Here is a 15,292-nt window from a genome sequence, read left to right as displayed (position 1 = left end):
AGGATGGAGGAAAGTTGCTGTGTAGGGACATCCCTCCGTACGCTAGCCACAACCGTACTCCCACCACGCCCCCACTCCCCCCCACTTCCCGGCCAGATACTCGAAAAGCTCCTGAGAGGGAACGACCTAAGGTACATACAGGCCAAAAACTTCCTCCACAAGGAAACAACAATGTACCCGCAGATTCCAGGACATTCACTGTTAGAAAGACTATTGAAAGAAGGTGACCTTGGGAAGGGAAACTGTATGGACATGTATGAAGAGGTGCGCTCAACCCTGGACAAGGCAAAGAAAACGTGGGCGGAAGAACTAGGTGGGAGATAGGGGGTGAACTCTAGATCGAAGCATTGCACAGGGCAAAATTCACCTCCACGTGTGCAGGACTGAGCCTATCGCAGCTAAAGGTGGTGCACAGAGCACACCCAACTAGAACACAAAAGAGTGGGTTCTGTCCGGAGGTGGAGCAGAAATGCGAGACACAGCCAACCACAGCATTATGTTTTGGATGTGCCCCAGATTTGTCGTGTACTGGACATCCTTCCTTTGAGGCCATGTCCAGGGTTGTGGGAGTGAGGATGGAGCTGTGCTCACTAGTGGCAGTTTTCAGGGTCTCGGAGCAGCCAGAGCTCTTCATGGGAGGGTGACTGACGCCCCATTCTTTGCCTCCCTGATCACCCTTTGGAGACTCCTGCTCGGCTGGCGATTGGCAACGCCACCCACAGCTGCAGACTGGCTATCCGATCTAGCAGACTTTCTCAGGCTGGAGAGATAAAGTTCACCATCCCTGGGTTGGAAGAAGGATTTTACAGGGCATGGAAGCCATTCACCAACTTGTTTCAAGACCTGTTCGTGACCAGCACCCACTAAAGTAGCGAGGGGGGGGGGGGGGGTGGATACAGAGCAAGTCACGGAACAAGGAAGAGAAAGAAAGAGTGGGATAGGGGGACGAATGCACCCAAAAGAAACACAGGAGACAGGCAGAAGGGAGGGAATCTGTAAGAGACCGGTTTGCTGCCAAATGAATGCCTGAACTACAATGTACATAAACCACTGTAAATACATGCTTTGGCCAAGTCTGCCAATGTAAAATCTGAAAGAGAAATATTTTCCTTAAGGGGGAGTATTGTTACAGTTGTCGGTTGGAACATCTTTTGTTGAAATATGTGTTGGTCTTGTTTGGCCCTGTGAATTTGTGATATAAAATGTTGAAAGCTCAATAAAAATAAATTTTTCAAAAATCTCCAACAATCCAAGCATTCATTGTCCGCTCCCTTGCCTTGCGCGCACTCCCCATTTGTATTGCCTCACACTTCTCGGGATTGAACTCCATTTGCCATGGTTCTGCTCACCTGATCAGTTCATTGATATCAGTTGTTCGGCTGAACTTTAGGGCGGGTCCATAAAATTCTTTCTTCTTCCACTATCAATCACATGGCCAATTTTTGAATGGTCAAAAAATTCACTTTGCAATCATTTCCATCATTGTTCCTGGAGAGATGTGTTTCTAAATTGTCTGCAGAATAATCAGGCTGAAACCTGAAACAAAGCGGCAATGCCCTTCACGCACCAAAGTCACTTAAAATAAAGGGCACATTTAAGTCCAGTAACTTAATAATCTATATAACGCAGCCACATCACATGGGTGAATGGAACGTCATGGTGACAGGATTTTCATCAAAGACTCCTGAGGGAACGTGTGATTAGGAAATCTCTAACAAGCTTCAAGAGGTTGAAAAGTCTTGTGGGTTACACTTAGTATTCCAATTTAGATTGGAAAAACAACATTATTCACAGAAACCTGTTATTGCGACCCCTTTGGGGGCCAAGGATTGTGCTCTAAACAATTCTCCCCCTACACAGCTGAGTAAGAACTCCCCCGGTATTTGGGGTGGGGTTTCCTCTTAACAAGGGGAAACAGCTCTCTATAAAAACCCTGACCTGGGTGCAGGTCAGGGAGCGTGGCCCTTCAGAGAGCAGAGTTGTAGATGTTTTATTTGTGTATTGAGTAATAGAACATAGAACATAGAACATAGAACAATACAGGGCAGTACAGGCCCTTCGGCCCACGATGTTGCACCGAAACAAAAGCCATCTAACCTACACTATGCCATTATCATCCATATGTTTATCCAATAAACTTTTAAATGCCCTCAATGTTGGCGAGTTCACTACTGTAGCAGGTAGGGCATTCCACGGCCTCACTACTCTTTGCGTAAAGAACCTACCTCTGACCTCTGTCCTGTATCTATTACCCCTCAGTTTAAAGTTATGTCCCCTCGTGCCAGCCATATCCATCCGCGGGAGAAGGCTCTCACTGTCCACCCTATCCAACCCCCTGATCATTTTGTATGCCTCTATTAAGTCTCCTCTTAACCTTCTTCTCTCCAACGAAAACAACCTCAAGTCCATCAGCCTTTCCTCATAAGATTTTCCCTCCATACCAGGCAACATCCTGGTAAATCTCCTCTGCACCCGCTCCAAAGCCTCCACGTCCTTCCTATAATGCGGTGACCAGAACTGTACACAATACTCCAAATGCGGCCGTACCAGAGTTCTGCACAGCTGCAACATGACCTCCCGACTCCGGAACTCAATCCCTCTACCAATAAAGGCCAACACTCCATAGGCCTTCTTCACAACCCTATCAACCTGGGTGGCAACTTTCAGGGATCTATGTACATGGACACCTAGATCCTTCTGCTCATCCACACTTTCAAGAACTTTACCATTAGCCAGATATTCCGCATTCCTGTTATTCCTTCCAAAGTAAATCACCTCACACTTCTCTACATTAAACTCCATTTGCCACCTCTCAGCCCAGCTCTGCAGCTTATCTATATCCCTCTGTAACCTGCTACATCCTTCCACACTATCGACAACACCACCGACTTTAGTATCGTCTGCAAATTTACTCACCCACCCTTCTGCGCCTTCCTCTCGGTCATTGATAAAAATGACAAACAGCAACGGCCCCAGAACAGATCCTTGTGGTACTCCACTTGTGACTGTGCTCCATTCTGAACATTTCCCATCAACCACCACCCTCTGTCTTCTTTCAGCTAGCCAATTTCTGATCCACATCTCTAAATCACCCTCAATCCCCAGCCTCCATATTTTTTGCAATAGCCTACCGTGGGGAACCTTATCAAACGCTTTGCTGAAATCCATATACACCACATCAACTGCTCTACCCTCGTCTACCTGTTCAGTCACCTTCTCAAAGAACTCAATAAGGTTTGTGAGGCATGACCTACCCTTCACAAAGCCATGCTGACTATCCCTGATCATATTATTCCTATCTAGATGATTATAAATCTTGTCTCTTATAATCCCCTCCAAGACTTTACCCACTACAGACGTGAGGCTCACCTGTCTATAGTTGCCGGGGTTGTCTCTGCTCCCCTTTTTGAACAAAGGGACCACATTTGCTGTCCTCCAGTCCTCTGGCACTATTCCTGTAGCCAATGATGACATGAAAATCAAAGCCAAAGGTCCAGCAATCTCTTCCCTGGCCTCCCAGAGAATCCTAGGATAAATCCCATCAGGTCCCGGGGACCTATCTATTTTCAGCCTGAAATAAACCAGTAATAAACCAGTTGTTCCTTTCTACCCAACTGTGTTCTCCTGTTGTCTCTCCCGTCGGGTTCTACACCTGTGCTGACTTGTCTTGCTCTGCTGGCTGCTATTGGGAAAGACCCCCACTGTGTCCCAGAACAACTCCATAGGAGACAGCTGAGACCTTCAACAGCCGGCAATCGAACCTGAGACCCTGTCGCTGTGAAGCCATAGTGCTAACCACTATGCTAACGTGCTGCCCTGGTTATTCACACTACAACTAGGCATCAGAGTGAGAGAGTCCGAAGACCAGCAGGCTTCAGTCGGGTTAAAGCAGAATGCGCTGATTCAGTCAATTGGGTTCAAGCAGTTGGGTCAGTTACATTACCAATGTTTGATCATGGGTTTCCACCGAGTCGGTGTGACTTCACATTGTTTCTCTCCTTTTTTTTCCTGCAGATTTCAGCCTTCTTGGAGTACTCGCCACTGCGGACTCTCTGTGTGTCCATTTGGAGGAGCTACATAGTAAACTGCAGTACAGACAGCGGGTCAGATATATGGTAAGTGGTGCTTTGCACACCCTTGCATGCACACTGCCGAGACTTCCAAAGACTAGCTTCTAAATTCCCCAGCTGAGGAGACGTTCAAATCCATAGGCCTCCCATGGAATTACATCCCCTTTGCTTCACCCCTTCCTAACCTGTTCCTCATTTTGATGGCTCCGATTCTCGCAAGGTACAGTTCTCTGGTTTCTAACAGCCTTCCCCTACCTACTATGGTGTCCACCATTCTCTCAATGTTGGCAGGCCATTTGAACATGGGGTAGGGAGGGGGGTCATCGAAGTTGAACTTGGGGGTGGGCGGTGGCACGGTGGCACAGTGGTGCAGTGGTTAGCATTGCTGCCTCATGACGCTGAGGACCCGGGTTCGATCCCGGCCCTGGGTCACTGTCCGTGTAGAGTTTGCACATTCTCCCCGTGTCTGCGAGGGTCTCACCCCTACAATCCAAAGATGCGCAGGGTAATCGGATTGGCCATGCTAAATTGCCCCTTAATTAGAAAAAAAAGAATTCGGTACTCTAGATTTATTTTTTAAAAAATCAAAGTTGAACTTGGTCCTGAACTCCCGATATCTGGACAAGCCTACTTTCCAGCTGAGATAGATTGGGGGGTGAGGGACACTTCATCTTTACCTGTCTGCCATGTTAGGGTGAGAGCGAAAGAATTTGTTTCCCTGGACTGACACTTATTGGTAGTTTTGGGGGTTGAAAGCAGGCATATTTCTGCTGGCCAGCATTCTCGCTTCTATGAGGCAGGAGGTTCAGGGATCCGGTTTGTTTTCTGTTCAGCGAAAGGCAGGTTTTAAGCGGATGTAAGTTGGGTGTTTGAGATTCCACAGTTTTGGGATGAATTCTGAGCATTGGATCCCAGCTAATGACAGGGAATTCACACTAATGGCCTAGGACGAGGAAATGCACTAGGAGACAGTCGCCCAGAGCAAGTGTTAGTTGGGCACAAATGGATGTTGGTGTAAAACAACTGGGAACTCAGGTACCCAGTTGGAGGATTGAGGTTTCTCTGTGGTGATAGATCTCGGGCTCGGGATGACAACAGTTCTGTACCGAGAAGAATTGGAAAATGAAAGCAAGGACTTGCATGCAGGTTTATGGCTTATTGTGTTTTTTTAACAGAAGGATTACTTTCCAGTTAACTATGCTGTGAAGGTCCACTATGAAGATATTTATAGAACAATAAATGTTACTCGCATGGTAAGTTTGAATGCAACAAGTTCATTTTTTGTCTCTCCCATATCCTGCTTTCCAAGGGTATCTCTGGGGCATGAGTCCTTGACTGCTGAAGAGGAGGCTAACCAGTCCGTCTGTTCCTGAAGGGCACACAAGTTGTGTCCGGGATGGCTCCCTTTTCTTCCCTTTATCAACTAACCTCCACGCACATAGACAACTCCACTATTATTTCTTGTGAAAAAGTTTAATTCTGTGGCACAGAATGTGTGGAGAGACAGTGGTAGTGTAATGTCACTGGGTTTGTAATCTAGAGGTCTAGGCTAATGCTCTGTAGGGATACGGGTTCAAATCAGGCTGCTGGTGCAATTTAAATTCTATTAATGAAATAAAAAGCTCTGGAATTGAAAGCTAGTCGCCGTAATGGTCACCCTGCAGGACAACCGTCATTGATTATTGTAAACAAACATCTGGTTCACTAATTTCATTTTTAGGAAAGGAAATCTGCCGTTCTTACCTGGTCTGGCCTACATGTGACTCCAGGGGCGTCATTCTCCGACCCCCCGCCGGGTTGGAGAATCGCCGGGGGCTGCCGTGGGGCGTCATTCTCCGCCGGCGGGAGTCTCCGTTTTGCCGGCACCGGGGGGTTTCCCGACGGCGTGGGGCTGCCCCACAATGGGAAACCCCATTGACCGGCCAATGTTACGGAGACTCCCGCCGGCCGGTCGACGCAGAAATGTGGCGGGGCGGGTAGGAGAATTTCGCCCCAGAATCCTGCCCCCGCCGGTTGCCGAAGTCTCCGGCACCGGATATTCGGCGGGGGCGGGAATCGGGCCGCGCCGGTTGGCGGGGCCCCCCCCGCTCGATTCTCCGGCCCGAATGGGCCGAAGTCCCGGTGATAAATTGCCTGTCCCACCGGCGTGGATTAAACCACCTTTTGAACGGCGGGACAAGGCGGCGTGGGCGGGCTCCGGGGTCCTGGGGGGGGGCGATCTGGCCCCGGGGGGTGCCCCCACGGTGGCCTGGCCCGCGATCGGGGCCCACCGATCCGCGGGCGGGCCTGTGCCGTGGGGGCACTCTTTCCCTTCCGCCTCCGCCACGGTCTCCACCATGGCGGAGGCGGAAGAGACTCCCTCCACTGCGCATGCGTGGGAAACTGTCAGCGGCCGCTGATGCTCCCGCGCATGCGCCGCCCGGTGATGTCATTTCCGCGCCAGCTGGCGGGGCAACAAAGGCCGTTTCCGCCAGCTGGCGGGGCAGAAATTCCTCCGACGTCGGCCTAGCCCCTCATTCAGCACCTTTGGGGCAGCGCAATGCCCGTCTGATTGGCGCCGTTTTGGGCACCAGTCGGCGGGCTTCGCGCCGTTTCGGGAGAATTTCGCCCCAGATCCACAGCAACGTGGCTGATTCTTAACTGCTCGCTGAAATGGGCGGGCAAATCACTCAGTTCCTGGGCAGCTGAGGATGGGCAGCAAATACTGACCTTGCCAGGGATGCCTACATCCGATAAAAGCATAAAGTATTGTATCGCTCCATTCTCTTCCAAAGACTATTGTCGTGAGAGTGGGGAGCTGACAGTTTGGGGATTGGGTATAGAATGAAGAGATACTGGGATTTATCAAACTCAGCACAGCGCAAAGCCAATGAAGTGTTGTCACTGCTATAAATGCAGGAACACTGCGGCCAATTTGCACACAGTGTGGTTTGCTTTTTTAAAGTATAGAAATACTTAACCTACAGGACTGTTCCGTGAATCCTACTAGCTGAAGGTTTTGCAGGGAAGTCTGACCAGTTTAGGCTGCATCCAGCCAGTTTCTTGAACTTCAACATTGATATGCCCCTTCCCAGTGTTCAGGAAACATTACTAAATTCCTGAACAGATCCACACCTCCCAACACTGGGGTTAATTAACTTGGCGTTGACCAGGACTGGCACTCAAGTCACTGAGAGCATCATAGATCTGAGTGACAAGCAGAAAATACACAGTAGGTTAGTCATTACGGTGGCCTGGCCCGCGATCGGGGCCCACCGATCCGCGGGCGGGCCTGTGTCGTGGGGGCACTCTTTCCCTCCGCACCGGCTGCTGTGGACCTCCACCATGGCCGGTGCAGAGACGAAACCCCCTGCGCATGCGCTGGGATGACGTCAGCACACGCTGGCTCTCCCGCGCATGCTCCAACTCGGCCGGCCGGCGGAGGCCCTTCGACGCCGGTTGGCGAGGCGCCAACCTCGGCCTAACCCCTGAAGGTGCGGAGGATTCTGCACCTTCCGGGCGGCCCGACGCCCGAGTGGTTCACACCACTCCTCGGCGCTGGGACCGCCCGCCTCGCCGGGAAGGGGAGAATCCCACCCAGTGAAACTACACAGAGCAGGGCAACACATAAATCTTGGTTTGCTTTTCATATTCCTTCTCTTCCTTTTCAAAAAGAGAAACAATTCTTTCTCAAATATAGTCTGGGGTACAAATTCATCTGCTGAGGAGTATGCAGAGACATTGTAAATCGGTAGCAGAATGATATTGTTATTGAACTCGTAATCCAGCGGCCCGGACTAATGTTCCAGCGACTTGAGTTCAAATCCATCTGCAGCAGCTGGGGTTTAACTATTACATTTGGAATAAAATATTGGACTCATGAATAACCACCATAAAACTAGCAGATTGTTGTAAAACGAAAAAGCCAAATGGTTCACTAATGTTCATTAGGGAAGGAAATCTGCCATCCTTAACCAGTCTGGCCTACATGTAACTTCCAATCCACAACAATATTAACTACCCTCTGAAATGGCGCTCAATTCAAGGGCAATTAGGGATGGACAATGAATGCGGGACTTTCCAGCGATGCCCACATCAGGAAAATGAATATGTTTTTTAAAAATTACATCACTTAGCACTGCTGCCTCACAGCGCCAGGGACCAGGGTTCGGTTCTGGCCTTGGGTGACTGTCTGTGTGGAATATGCACGTTTTCCCCGTGTCTGTGAGGGCCTTACCCCCACAACCAAAAGATGTGCAGAGTAGGTGGATTGGCCAAGCTAAATTGCCACTTAATTGGAAATTTAAAAAAAAAATAATACCACTTTAAGGTGCATTTAGAGTGAGGAAAGAGTCGATCTGCCACTCTGGGTTCGATCCACTTTAGCGACTTTACCCATTATGGCCCTTGGCCCTGCCTATGAAATTTTAATCAGTGCTTCGTCCTCGGATATTCTCTGGCTGCTCCAGCCCCAGCAGAATAATCCGCCTCCTGTCACTACCGAGGTGGAGTGATTTGAAACAAACCTGTTGGACTTTCACCTGGTGTTGTAAGACTTCTTACCAGGTGGAGTCTGGGGGAGAGGGAGTGAGAGGGAGCGTCTGAGCTCAGATCACGAGAGTTAAAGAGTAGTTTTACACCACTCCCCTCCCAGCTTCAACCGGCAGAGCTACCGGGATGTGGCATCCTTGCCCACCTTTGACCAGGAGCAGCCAGGAGGTGAGAGAGCTCCCAAAGTACCAGCCCACGCCAGTGCCACTGGCTGCCATCTCCTTCTCCCTCGTGTTTCTTGGCTGGGATGAACATTGCACGTGACCTTTGATCCTCTACACGTGACCTTTGATCCTCGACAAGAGATTGAACATCTATGTCAGGGGGCCTCCATGCTATTACTGCCATAGCAATAATCATTAGAATGAATTCAATTAACTAAATTAATTAATTCAGTGATCAATATCTGAAGTGCTCTTGAGGGGTTTTGACATGATACGGTGTGATTATCAATACAGGCATCAGCCGTCAAACTCCATTGCCAGACTCTCAAGTGTTTAAGGCAATAACCTATTGGGAATTCATTAAGCCCAGGCTGTTGGATCACTGCATTCTTGGGAAATACACACAAAATACACTATAGTTCTGAGGAGGGACTGAGGTGGTCAAGTCTGGTGAAGCCCCTTCAGCCAGGCACTGCAATATGCTGCATCCCTGAATCAGGGTCTGACTAGAGAGCAGGATCCCTCCTCCGCGCTGTGGGAACTGTGAGCTTAGCCCATGGATCCCTCCTCAAATCACCTCTGTTTAATCCTTTAAACTGGTCCCTCTTTGATTGCTAAATTGTACCTGAAATGGAAGTGAGGGATCCCTCTCTTGTTGCTTGTCATTTTCATGCACATGTTTTTGCCCCTCGGGGGATAGTTGGAGGGACTGACTATCAACCTGTTTGAACCACTTTGGGAGCTCTCCTGTAGCAAACAGGTCCTGAAGTGGGACTCAAACCTGCCTCGGGGGGTGGGGGGGGGGTGGGGGGGGGGTGGGGGGGGGGGGGGGGCGGTGCGCACAAGACCTCCCCATTGCTCCGGACCCTGGATTTGTAGTGTAGAGGCAAGGAATGGTGAGGGTGTTAATTCCACAGCTTGGCATTTGGGATACAAAATAAACCCATTGGACTCCATTTTCCAGCCAGTAATGAGGTGCTTTTCCTAATGTACCCTGGAATGAAGAACTTGTCGCATGAGGAACGGTAAACATGGCCATCCTAGGCCTATCTTCCAACCTGAGGGCCGAATGGCCTCCTCCTCCTATTTTCTATGATTCTATGTTTTATGAGAGCGATATTTGAGTCCTGGGAGCAAGAAGATAACCAATTTTGCTGCTTTACATCCCAATAGAATCATAATCGCTGCCAGCAGCAGGAAGTGTGGCGGGTGGGGGAACTCAATTGGGTTTGAAGCCCAAAATCAGCATCCAGATGTTGGGATGAACCTTTGGAATTCAGTTCTCTGGAGCTTTAAAGGAAGATTGAGTTTCCCCAAAATATCAATGTCAGGAAGCCATTTTGCACGCATGAGCCATGCAATCTCATTAGAAGGATACCCAGCCGGAATTGCCCCCCCACCAAACTAAATTCCCTGTATATAAGTGGCGTACACCAGACGAGGTAGATCTCCCACGATTAATGCTGAGTTGCCACTGCATTGGCTTCTTTGGTGACTGTCCATAAGACATAGGAGCAGAATTAGACCATTCGGCCCACTGAGTCTGCTCCGCCATTCAATCATGGCTGATATGTTTCTCTTCTCCATTCTCCTACCTTCTCCCCATAACTCCTGATCCCCTGATTGATCAAAAACCTATCTATCTCTGCTTAAAGACACTCAGTGATTTAGTCTCCACAGCCTTCTGCAGCAAAGAGTTCCACAGATTCACCACCCTCTGGCTGAAGAAATTCCTCCTCATCTCTGTTTTAAAGGATCAGCCTGAGGCTGTTGCCTCGGGTTCTAGTTTCTCCTATGAGTGGAAATATCCACTCCACGCCCACTCTATTTAGGCTTCTCAGTAACCTGTAAGTGTCAATAAGATCCCCTTCTTCTAAACTCCAACGAGTACAGACCCAGAGTCATCAACCGTTCCTCATGCGACAAGTTCTTAATTCCAGGGATCAGACTTGTTAACCTTCTCTGGACCCTTTCGAAGGCCAGCACATCTTTCCTTAGATATGGGGCTCAAAACTGCTCACAATACTCCAAATGAAGTCTGACCAGGGCCTTATATAGCCTCAGAAGTACATCCCTGCTCTTGTATTCTAGCCCTCTCGACATAAATGCGAACATTGCATTTGCCTTCCTAACTGCCGACTGATCCTGCATGTTAACCTTAAGAGAATCTTGAACTAGGACTCCTAAGTCCCTTCCTACCAAAGTGCATAACCTCACACTTCTCATTATTGTATTCCATCTGCCACTACTTTTCCCACTCTCCTAGCCTATCCAAGTCCTTCTGAAGCCTGCCTGCTTCCTCAATACTACCTATCTGTACGTGCCGGGCCTAGGATTGAGAGCAGGTGGTGGCAGAGCAAATCACGCAGAGGATGATCAAGCAAGGACTAGTGGGGTAAGGTGGAGCAGTGTCTGGGCAAAGGTGGAAGGGGTAATAAAGGTTGCCAGGCACTCTTCGAAGGTCTGGGAGGTACCAGTGGGGACAGCGACTTCCTGCCCCCCCCCCCCCCACCCCCCAGCTGCAAGAATTAGCGAGCTTCAACATTTAATGAATAGTACAGCGCAAGATCATGCATGGTCAGGTTCCCCACCACCCCCAACCAGTGGGAATCACTCCCACTTCCGCACCCGTCACTGAACTGAGTGGAAGATTTCACCCATGGAATCGTTGCAGCACTGAAGGAAACCATTTGTCCCATTATGTCTGCGCAAGGAAACTTTGGGCTTTTCTATTTCCTCCCTGGCTGTCCTAAACATTTCACTTATTCTGTTGGACACAAAACATCCCAGTAAACTAAGCCACGAGGTGCGTGCATGGGTGAGGTAGTTGGGAAATTCGAATGAATTTTCAGGTCTGGATATACATCACTTGATTTACATCCAAACTTTCTTTTTTCATTTTGCACAGCAAAACCGAAATTTTACTGAAATGAACCTGAAATTGTTATGGGTTTATATCAATTCTCAAGTCCTAGAGACAGTCCTCGAAGTCCTCCCAAAAAGACACCCATCCAGAACTTACGTGGAGGATATTTCCACACTCTTCAGTTATTTGAGGATGAATGTGGAAGAAATGGTAAGTTTTGCTTAGGTAAAAAGGCGTCCTGTGATAGGCTGTAATATATGAACAAAAACAGCAAAATGATACTTGGATGAGGGGTACAGCGTCTTGTACACTCTCTAAACCTGAACTTGTTTTGGACAGGTTCAGGTTTAGAGAGGGTACAAGATGCTCCATCTGTCATGTAAGGGTATAACCTCACTTTTCCACATTGTATTCCAACTGCCACTTCTTTTCCCACTCGCAATCCTACGCCAGGTAAGAGAGAGCACAAGATGTGCAAACTGGGTGATGAATGTGGCAATTGTTATATATTATATTTCATATTTGTGGCAGTAATGTTACTAAAAACCCTGGTTTAAAATACATGCAGTGCGTCTACTAAAACTATAATTAAAGAATTGTAAAAGGTGAGGTAATGATTGATTCTAACCACTTGGTTATAGATAAAGGGCTAATGGAATCGTGTTTTGATTGCTGGAGATTCCCTGGAGTGTAGATAATTTATGAGGGAGTGGTGGAACTGTGTGGGATACAGATAATGTAATTAATGGGAGGAGCCAAGTCTGTGTGTGGTTTTGCAGTTTGTTATCGGATTTTATGTTGGACAGCAGGTTTTGCTAAATGTGTTAGATTGAACAGAAGTGTCTGACACGAAGAAGTTTACTGGATCTGCTCTTGAAAGGGCCTCTCTTGAAAAGTATCTACATAGAAGACCGCAAGTAAGCCGGTTGTGTTAACTTTATTCATGAGTGGTATTTGAACTATCTTGGATTGCTTAATTGGAATTAGTGGCAGATGTCGTTCAAGTTTCTCCTTTCATTTAAAAACTGTTTAACTGTGTAAAGCTATTTATTTGATGTTAATGTGGTTAATTCTGTGTTGGATTAGAGTTTGTTTTAACATAAAAGATACCTACTGGTCAGAGTCATCACTCCTGGGGTGAAAGGGACTTGAGGGGGGGGAGGGATATTATGACACCCACGAAGATCACAGGGAAGCATCGATTGAATTTTGTATTTGCCTACAATGTGGCTAGTCCAGTACAGTTTCTGGTCAATGGTAACCCCTAGGATGTTGATAGTGGAGGATTCAGTAAAGGTAGTACCATTAAATGTCATGGGGAGATGGTTAGATTCTCTTGTGTGTAGATGTTCATTGCCTGCACAGCACTTGTATTGGGTGAATGTTACTTGCCACTTGTTAGCCCAAGCCCTAATGTTGCCAGATCGAGCTGCATATGGACTGGTTCAGCATCTGGAGAGTTGTGAATGGTACTGAACATTGTCCAATCATTAGCTAACATCCCCATTGCTAGCCTTATGATATTGGCCACTCAGCCACTGGCTTTCAACCTCCAGTCCCTCCATCAACAGCGTACCATGTACTACCTATAAAATGCACCGTATTAACTTGCCAAGGCTTCTTCAGTTGCATGTCCAAAACACGCATGACAATAAACAATGTTTAGTTTATACGGACCATAATTTGCTTGTGCTTATAGAAAAGTTATATCCCGGAACGCAAGATTATTTCATTGGAGTTTATTATTACAATAGTTCAATGGTAAAAGTGTACAAATCCCCAGAAAGGATAATGTGATAGCGCATGCTTTGCATGGGTTTAAGGACTGTCTTGTTACCAATGTAGAGACTGGGACGGGAACTTGTATAATGGGGATGGATGAATTATATATGTGTTTGTGATTTATGTCTTGCATACCTCATCATGTAATGTCCACACCTTGATGTTTTATTCCTTCAGGGAGAGAGGTATGTTAGGGCCCTTCCTGTTGACTCTCCTTTTGCTGTTACCATTTTGATCCACTGTTGCTTAATGGATATATATATCTTTAAGTAGGACAGGAAAAGAAAGGAACTTAAAAATTACAAAAGAGAACACTGTGCTAGCTTTCGAACAGCAGACTTTTCGGTACCCGAGAGATTGGTGGGACTTGGTTCAATTGGTTGGCTGGTGGCCAATAAATTGGCCGTATTCTGCCAGTAAGAGGCGGTGATTGGATCCTGCCCATGTGGGATGATTTTTCAGAGAACCAAGGAAGGCCAGTTGAGTCCTGGACCCTCGGAGGAAAGGATCTGCTCTCTTTTCTCTCTCTCATTTCTCCAGAAAAGCTACATAGCTGCACAGAGACCTACATGAATCTACGGTGAAAATCATTACAGATTGAAAGCAGAAATCTCAAACTGATAGCCTTTATTGAAGGAAGGTGTGCTAGAAGACCACCATCCGAAACAAAGACTTATCCTTTTACTTATTATTTTGCACCCTTCTTTTCCCCTCTCTGTATGTCTGTCTTGTGTGTGCGTGTAGAGGGTGGGGCGAGTTAAAATAGGGGTTAGGAATTAGATAATAGTTTAACCTGTTTAACCTGCTGCATATTTCATCATAGTTATTGTTATTAATAAAATTAATTGTTTAACTCTTCAAACCTGGTGACTGCAGTTATTGGGCTGCCAAGGGCCAAAGACTTTGGTTGTTTTTCTAAGAAATATTTATTAACTTCAATTGTGTTGCGACTCCAAGTCAAGTGAGGCTGGAATTGATCTTACACTAGCCCAGGGGCATTAACAAGATGTATTTCAACTTTGTGCATTTGCTGGCAAAGCAGTAAGAATGGATGAGTGTTTTAAGATACTGAGTATTTTACATCTTTGATTGCTAAATTTTTTGGTGATAAATGTGTCTTAAGTAAATACACATGTGTGAAGCATATTTATCTGTATTGTGGACAAGACGCTTTCCACTGTACTAAAATGTTTGGCTGCAACCATATGCCCGTGGGTTGTCAGCAATTTCTGTTGGACAGCACTAGTCTAGATCACATCGGGGCCACATTTTAGGGGGTCTCTGCTGGTGCCTGTGTGAAATCCAAATGCAACGTTGAATAAGGCTATTTGTTTGGAAATCTAGGGCGTCATTCTCCGCCGGCGGGAGTCTCCGTTTTGCCAGCGCCCGGGGGTTTCCCGACGGCGTGGGGCTGCCCCACAATGGGAAACCCCATTGACCGGCCGGTGTTACGGAGACTCCCGCCGGCCGGTCGGGGCAGAAATGTGGCGGGGCGGGTAGGAGAATTTCGCCCCTGGTATTCAACCACCCAGTTGATTAGCTAAAACCGATTGGAACTCCTACCCGAGAAACAAAATTAACTAGAAACCCGTACCTTGACTGTGCCCAAATTCTTAATTTTCCTTGTTGCGGTTTGATAAATTCTTCCTTCTCTTTTCTCTTGAATGTTCAGGTTGATGATATTGAAGATGATCGAGTGGAGGAAATTCTATCTCATGTTAGTAACATAGATGAAGAAAGCAAGAGGAAGTCCATCAGGCCCAAGGCTTTATTCGATAACTGCTACCGGGTCATGAAACAACTCTTTCAATGTAAGTATAACGGTAGAATTGTCCAACCCAAGCTAATTAATTTGCTAAACTGGTTCTTCAAAGGTCTGA

General features: G+C 47.4%; 1 protein-coding gene across 2 annotated transcripts in view; it reads left to right on the top strand.

Moving 5' to 3' along the window:
* Positions 1–15,292, top strand: part of il34 (interleukin 34) — a 78,799-nt gene that overhangs the window by 56,514 nt on the left and 6,993 nt on the right. Inside the window, exons 3-6 of one of the 2 annotated variants that reach the window (XM_072466802.1) lie at positions 4,015–4,115; positions 5,246–5,323; positions 11,673–11,840; positions 15,085–15,223. In XM_072466802.1, the coding sequence (XP_072322903.1) occupies positions 4,015–4,115; positions 5,246–5,323; positions 11,673–11,840; positions 15,085–15,223 (486 nt within the window). The remainder of the gene's footprint in view (positions 1–4,014; positions 4,116–5,245; positions 5,324–11,672; positions 11,841–15,084; positions 15,224–15,292) is intronic. The other variant, XM_072466803.1, reaches the window with a different exon arrangement.

Source organism: Scyliorhinus torazame, chromosome 10, assembly GCF_047496885.1.
Source record: "Scyliorhinus torazame isolate Kashiwa2021f chromosome 10, sScyTor2.1, whole genome shotgun sequence".
Classification (NCBI taxonomy): Eukaryota; Metazoa; Chordata; class Chondrichthyes; order Carcharhiniformes; family Scyliorhinidae; genus Scyliorhinus; species Scyliorhinus torazame.
The sequence above is the reverse complement of the archived record's forward strand: the minus strand, read 5'-3'. Positions and strand labels throughout refer to the sequence as shown.